Source organism: Myotis lucifugus, unplaced genomic scaffold (genome assembly GCF_000147115.1).
Source record: "Myotis lucifugus unplaced genomic scaffold, Myoluc2.0 scaffold_987, whole genome shotgun sequence".
In the NCBI taxonomy this organism is placed as follows: Eukaryota; Metazoa; Chordata; class Mammalia; order Chiroptera; family Vespertilionidae; genus Myotis; species Myotis lucifugus.
This window is the reverse complement of record NW_005872035.1, coordinates 143083-150186: the sequence shown is the minus strand read 5'-3', so window position 1 is coordinate 150186 and position 7104 is coordinate 143083. Positions and strand designations below refer to the sequence as shown.

The following is a 7104-nucleotide window of genomic DNA, read 5'->3' as shown; positions in this document are numbered from 1 at the left end:
TTAGGAAGTTACAAGCCTGTGAAGAGTGTCTGTTTCTTCAGTGAGTTTTATAGGCCACATGATATTTCACAGCAACCCACTGTCTATGTCATTAATCATTATAAACACCCTTTATAATTCTGTTAATTTACTGTTTTTATTTAGTTGTTTAGACGTGTTTTTGATTCTTGCACTGCTATTCACCTCCCCCTCAAAAACATGCCTTCAGTGAGCACATAGCTCATTGTTGAATTCTGAATGAAAAGCCTCCACAGAAATCAAAGGAGACCCACACCCCATGTTTATGGACCAAAAGACTCAATAGTGTGAAGAGTCCATTCCCCCATAATTGGTGAATGGATTCCATTCAATCCCAATAAAACTCTCAGCAGGGTATTTTTGTAGATTTTGACAAGCTGATTCTAAATTTAGATGGAAAACAAAGAAACCAGAAGAGCCACGGTAATTGTGAAGAGGAGCAAGGTTGGAACACGCACATCACCCAACACTAAGACCTACTGCGACCTGCAGTAAACAGGAGCATGTGTGTTGGTGAGAGAAGGGCGCATGTAGTCGATGACGGAATAAGAAACCCAGGGATCGGCGGACACAGTGGCCGATCGGCTTCTGGGAAGGCCACAGGGACAGTGACGATTCTGACACAAACACAGTTACTTCCACGAACACATCAAGTTTGTTTATTGAAAAAGTATAATTTCTTCCAACTCTGGCGTATTTGTGTTCCAGGACAACACAACTTCATAGGATAGAAAAGCCGAGCGTGGACATTGTGAACGTAATCACAATCACATCTTCCGTCTTAAGGTCCCACAATGGACGCATTCCTACTTCCTCAATAACAACAAGACTTGGATGTAAAAACAGGTGTCCAACCCTCACTGGAGTGTAGAGATGACGAATGGGACATGTTCTAGCAGCAAGTGGAATAGCATCGTTGGTAGCAGGATGGTCGGAAGGTACAGCAGCCACTGCCATAGCCAGAGCCATAGCCACAGCCGTAACCACAGCCATAGCCAGAGCCGTAGCCACAGCCGTAGCCAGAGCCATAGCCACAGCCATATCTGGATCCATAGCCACAGCCGTAGCCAGAGCCATAGCTACAGCCATAGCCAGAGCCATAGCCACAGCCGTAGCCAGATCCATAGCCACAGCCATAGCCAGAGCCGTAGCCACAGCCATATCTGGATCCATAGCCACAGCCATAGCCAGAGCCATAGCCACAGCCATAGCCAGAGCCATAGCCAGAGCCGTAGCCACAGCCCCCGTAGGAGTTCCCGTAGTAGTTGCAGCACATGCTGGCGGAGGGTGAAGGTTGGGTTGAGGTGAAGAGGGACGTTTCTGAGTGTGAATGTCGCCTCCTTCCCTGGAAGCTTTATATCCACCAGGAAGGGCCCGGGAATGCCATCGCGTCTGTGACTCACTCAGGAAACATTCACTTAACGCCCGGTATGTGCAGGTCACTCCTGTCAGTGGATCATGAGAGGACTCGGTAGTAAATGACCATTAGTATAGAGTCTCTCACTTTTACTGGGAACCGTGTTTGTTTTGCGTCTCCTGGGCCTTGTCTTGAACCAATGACACGTCAATGAGAACAGTGCCCATCGATGATCTACTCATCGGAACACGTGGTTTCAAAGCTCAGTCCAGGAGTCAAAGTTCTGGGGAGGGAGGGGCGTGTCTGTGTGGAATGAGCCTATTAAATGAGCTCTACTCAATGCTTTGACTGGCTAAGGAATTGCTAATTAGTTCTTAGTAAATCTCATTGGAGCTCAGTGCTGGGCTGCACTGACACTGAGCATTTTCTGGCGGAGGGTTTCTGTAAGTCCACACTCATGGTGATCTTTTACCCCAGGAGCCGCTCCCCTGGACTTTTGTATCCGCTCTGGGGGGTCCTTCAGTTCTACCCAGAGCACCAACCCCACAGTGTCCTCACAATGACATTGTTGAACGTGTTGTCGAGCACAGGTCCCCTCAGCCATTGCATCTATGTGACGCCCCTGAAATTGTGAAAGATTAGGGACCTCATCACATGGAAACTGAGGTACAAAAAGGTTAGGGAACTTTCTAAAATCCACACAGCTCATGCAGCACCAAGATCACGTCTCTGTTCCTCTTTGTAATGTGACATACGTCCTCCTTTCTAATCATTGGAGACGTGAACAGTTGCTGTAACAGGGAGCTCATCATTTCCTACAAGGATCCATTTTCTTGGTAAAGTTACCCTGTTATGAAGCCCCCAGTCACTTTTGAGTCTCCCATTCTTCCCGGGGACACTCTGGGTCCTGCATGAACTTTCCTTCAGCACTTTGTGCAGGAGCCAGTCCCCTCAGGCATGGCTGACAGCCCCCCACTTCTCCCTGTCCCTCCAGGGGCTTGGTCTCTGACATCATCCCCGTGACTGGTCTCCTGACCCCTGTTAATACGCAGACCTGACCCCCAGGTCACCCAGGCCCCCTGCACCCCCCCAGGTCACGGAGAGGACCGCGAGGAGGCCCGTTGTAGTGACCCCACAGGAGCAGCAGGAGCAGCACCCACTTGTGATCTCACAGGCCTCATGGGTCTGGGGTCTGAGCTCAGCCTGACTGGCATCTCAGCTCTGATTCTCACGAGGTCACACCCAAGGGGCCAGCCAGGACGCGGGGGAATCTGATTGGTGTATCATTTAATTGGAGTTGCCCATTGGCATGTCTGTCCCTGAGAGAGCATGAGACATATTTATGCTAAAAAGTTATCATTTTTAAAAGTGAAATTCAATTTATTCATCTTGATTTTTTATTCCAACCCCAACCATAACATGATCATAAAAGTGAGTTTTTTCTCCCAATGTGAGAGGCACGTGTTGGTCCTTCACAGGCTGCAAGGAAGGCCGTTCCACGTGGCTGGGTGTCCCTGGGGGTCCGCCTGGACGCTCACTGCCGAGCCTGCCAAGGTCTTCATGAAGCCAAACTATTGCATCTCCTCGGGATGGAGGGAGCTGCTGCAACGCGGGGTCAGCATCTGGGCATCGTCTCCTGTCCTCAAAGCTATTTCCGTTCGCGTGTGGTTGGCCGACTCTGACCCACCCCCTTCCTGTTTAAGCTAGAAGTTTGTCTCTTTTTCAGGAAGATTCCGGACCCTTCTCTCTTCTTAGTCTTCGTCCTGGCCTCTCCTCTGACTTCTTCCTCTGCATTACCCAAGCACCCCGGTGTGTTATCATATTAGAGCCGTGATGGCGAACCTATGACACGCCTGTCAGAGGTGACACGCAAACTCATTTTTTTGGTTGATTTTTCTTTGTTAAATGGCATTTAAATATATAAAATAAATATAAAAATATGCATTTGTTTTAATATGGTTGCAAATACCAAAAAATTTCTATATGTGACATGGCACCAGAGTTAAGTTAGGGTTTTTCAAAATGCTGACACGCCGAGCTCAAAAGGTTCGCCATCACTGTATTAGAGCAATCATTCCACCTTTATAGCTCATGTATTATTTGCGTTTCCCACACTTTTAGAAAGCAGGGATCACATACATTCATTCTCTGTTCATAGCACACATTGAAATGTCCTCTGTTAAGAGGTTAATAAATGAGACTACACATAGATCTCACTCATAAAAATCGATTCTATTTCTTCAGGAATAGCCTCCCTGTGCTGATGACTGTGGCTTCATCGTGAGAATTAACGTCGAGTAGAGTTTGTTCTCCAACTGGTTCCTTCCCTCATATTGTGCTGGCTGTTCTGGGCCCCCCTCTCCATGGAAACTTTCTAATCACTTTGGTGAAATCCACACAACAATAGGCTGGAACTTTGAGTGGGATTGCAGGGAATCTAAGAACTATCTCCACATATTGAGTCTTCCCATCCGTAAACATAGAATAGCTCTTCATTTAGTTCTTCCCAAATTTCTTACATGAGAGTTTTATGGTTTTGCTCATATAGATCATGTACACATTTCTTTTAAATTTATATCTAAGTATTTCATACTTTGGCTGCTATAGTCCATGCTATTATTGTCTAATTTCATATTAATATGTAGAAAAGCAATTGACTTTTGTATATTGACCTTGTATACTCTATCCTTGCTTCAATCACCTGTTACTTACAGAAGTTTTGTTTTCTCTGTTTTTTTCTTTTGGATTTTCTACCGAGACAATCATGCCCATGTAGAAAAAGACAGTTTCCTTCCTCCCTTCCTTCCTTCCTTCTTTCCTTGTTTCCTTCCATCCTTCCTTTCATTTTTTCATCTTTTTTTTCTTTCTATCTCTCATAAATATGACTTTTATTTCTTTATCTTGTGTTATTGCATCAGCAAGGTATTCCAATATGACATTGAGGAGGAACACGGAGAGAACTTCCTTGCCTTGCTTCTGATCACAGCGGGAAAATGTCTGGTTTCTTGCTGTTAAGTATGCGTGACACTGCTAATAGGATTTGTGTACATATTATATTCTCCATCAAGTTGAGGAAGTTTCCTTTTTTCCTGATTATAGGAACATTTTATTCACGAATGGATGTTGGATCTTGTCAGATATTGAACCGATCATGTGATTTTTCTTCTTCAGGCTGCTAATGTAGTAAATTACATTAATTCATTTTTGAGCACTGAACCTGCCTTGCATAATTGGGGTATATCTCACTAGGTGGATGTGTATAATTCTTCTTACACAATGCCGGAGTCAAATTGCTGATGCTTAATTTTTGTACCATGTTCATTTATACCTTTTGTATCTATGTTCATCTAGATATTTGACTGTAGTCTTTATTTTTGTAATGTCTTTCCCTGGTGTTGGTATTAAGGTAATGGCGACCTCATTGAATGAGTTGGTAAGTTTTCCCTCTGGTTTTATTTCTGGAAGTGATTGTAGAGAATTGGTGTAACTTATTCTTTAAAACTTTTGGAGAATTTTCCCGTGAAGCTTTCTGTTTTGGAAGGTTATTATTGGTTCAATCTATTAGGAAGTTACAAGCCTGTGAAGAGTGTCTGTTTCTTCAGTGAGTTTTATAGGCCACGTGATAGTTCACAGCAACCCACTGTCTGTGTCATTAATCATTATAAACACCTTTTATAATTCTGTTAATTCACTATTTTATTTAGTTATTTAAATGTGTTTTTGATTCTTACACTGCTATTCACCTCCCCCTCCAGAATATGCCTTCAGTGAGTACAAAGCTCATCATTGAATTTTGAATGTGAACCCGCCACAGAAATCAAAGGAGACCCACACCCCATGTTTATGGACCAGAGACTCAATAGTGTGAAGAATCCACTCCCCCACAATTGGTGAATGGATTCCATTCAATCCCAATAAATCTCTCAGCAGGTATTTTAGTAGATTTTGACAAGCTGATTCTAAAGTTTAGATGGAAAACAAAGAAACCAGAAGAGCCACGTTAATTGTGAAGAGGAGCAAGGTTGGAACATACACATCACCCAACACTAAGACCTACTGCGACCTGCAGTAAACAAGACCATGTGTGTTGGTGAGAGAAGGGCGCATGTAGTCGATGACGGAATAAGAAACCCAAGGATCGGTGGACACAGTGGCCGATCAGCTTCTGGGAAGGCCACCGGGACAGTGAAGATTCTGACACAAACACAGTTACTTCCAGGAACACATCACGTTTGTTTATTGAAATACTATAATTTCTTCCAACTCTGGCGTATTTGTGTTCCAGGACAACACAACCTCATAGGATAGAAAAGCCGAGCGTGGACATTGTGAACGTAATCACAATCACTACTTCCGTCTTCGGGTCCAAGAATGGACGCATTCCTACTTCCTCAATAACAAACAAGAATTGGATGTAAAAACAGGAGGTGTCCAATCCTCACTGGAGTGTAGAGATGACGAATGGGACATGTTCTAGCAGCAAGTGGAATAGCATCGTTGGTAGCAGGATGGTCGGAAGGTACAGCAGCCACTGCCATAGCCAGAGCCGTAACCACAGCCATAGCCAGAGCCATAGCCACAGCCATAGCCAGAGCCATAGCCACAGCCATATCTGGATCCATAGCCACAGCCGTAGCCAGAGCCGTAGCCACAGCCATAGCCAGAGCCGTAGCCACAGCCATAGCCAGAGCCGTAACCACAGCCATAGCCAGAGCCATAGCCACAGCCATATCTGGATCCATAGCCAGAGCCGTAGCCACAGCCATAGCCAGAGCCGTAGCCACAGCCCCCGTAGGAGTTCCCGTAGTAGTTGCAGCACATGTTGGCGGAGGGTGAAGGTTGGGTTGAGGCGAAGAGGGACGTTTCTGAGTGTGAATGTCGCCTCCTCCCCTCGAAGCTTTATATCCGCCAGGAAGGGCCCGGGAATGCCATCGTGTCTGTGACTCACGCAGGAAACATTCACTTAACGCCCGGTATGTGCAGGTCACTCCTGTCAGTGGATCATGAGAGGACTCGGTAGTTAACGACCATTAGTATAGAGTCTCTCACTTTTACTGGGAACCGTGCTTGTTTTGTGTCGCCTGGGCCTTGTCTTGAGCCAATGACACGTCAATGAGAACAGTGCCCATCGATGATCTACTCATCGGAACACGTTGGTTCAAAGCTCAGTCCAGGAGTCAAAGTTCTGGGGAGGGTGGGGCGTGTCTGTCTGGAATGAGCCTATTAAATGAGCTCCACTCAAGCCTTTGACAGCTAAGGAATTGCTAATGAGTCCGTACTGGATCTCATTGGAGCTCAGTGCTGGGCTGCAGTGACACTGAGCATTTCCTGGCGGAGGGCTCCTGTAAGTCCACACTCATGAGATGCTGGGTCGTGGCCTGTTTTACCCCGGGAGCCGCTCCCCAGGACATTGGTATCCGCTCTGGGGGGTCCTTCAGTTCTACCCAGAGCACCAACCCCACAGTGTCCTCACAATGACATTGTTGAACGTGTTGTCGAGCACAGGTCGAGTACCGGTGAGAATGGGATGCGACGTCGCTCGGGGTGGAGGGACGAGCACACGGAAAGGCACAGACACGCAGAGGGGTTTTCAGTGAAATAGAGGTCAGCATCCCTCTGAGCATCCCGTCTCGCCTCGTCTATGTCTGTATTCTTCGCCATTAGCAGCATTTTTATAACAGAGGGCTGGCTCCTCACTGCACAAGTGACTAACAAACGAGTGAAAAAAC

At 46.1% G+C, this 7104-nt stretch overlaps 2 protein-coding genes across 2 annotated transcripts; both read right to left on the bottom strand.

Moving 5' to 3' along the window:
• Window positions 1–910: 910 nt before the first annotated feature.
• Window positions 911–1294, bottom strand: LOC111824157 (keratin-associated protein 6-2-like). Its single transcript, XM_023747803.1, has 2 exons — window positions 1113–1294; window positions 911–998 (listed from the first exon to the last, which is right to left on the bottom strand). The coding sequence occupies exons 1-2, from the start codon at window positions 1292–1294 to the stop codon at window positions 911–913; spliced, it is 270 nt and encodes an 89-aa protein (XP_023603571.1).
• Window positions 1295–5848: 4554 nt separating this feature from the next.
• Window positions 5849–6196, bottom strand: LOC111824156 (keratin-associated protein 21-1-like). The gene has a single exon (XM_023747802.1). It carries the CDS (start codon window positions 6194–6196, stop codon window positions 5849–5851), a length of 348 nt encoding a protein of 115 aa, XP_023603570.1.
• Between the last annotated feature and the right edge of the window lie 908 nt (window positions 6197–7104).

Bases quoted from the DNA above. Each gene is read 5' to 3' on its own strand.
- LOC111824157 (XM_023747803.1), bottom strand. From the start codon at position 1,294: ATGTGCTGCAACTACTACGGGAACTCCTACGGGGGCTGTGGCTACGGC. The intron at 999-1,112 runs TGGCTATGGCTG...TGGCTGTGGTTA, and splicing joins TACGGCTGTGGCTATGGCTC to CGGCTGTGGCTATGGCTCTG.
- LOC111824156 (XM_023747802.1), bottom strand. From the start codon at position 6,196: ATGTGCTGCAACTACTACGGGAACTCCTACGGGGGCTGTGGCTACGGC.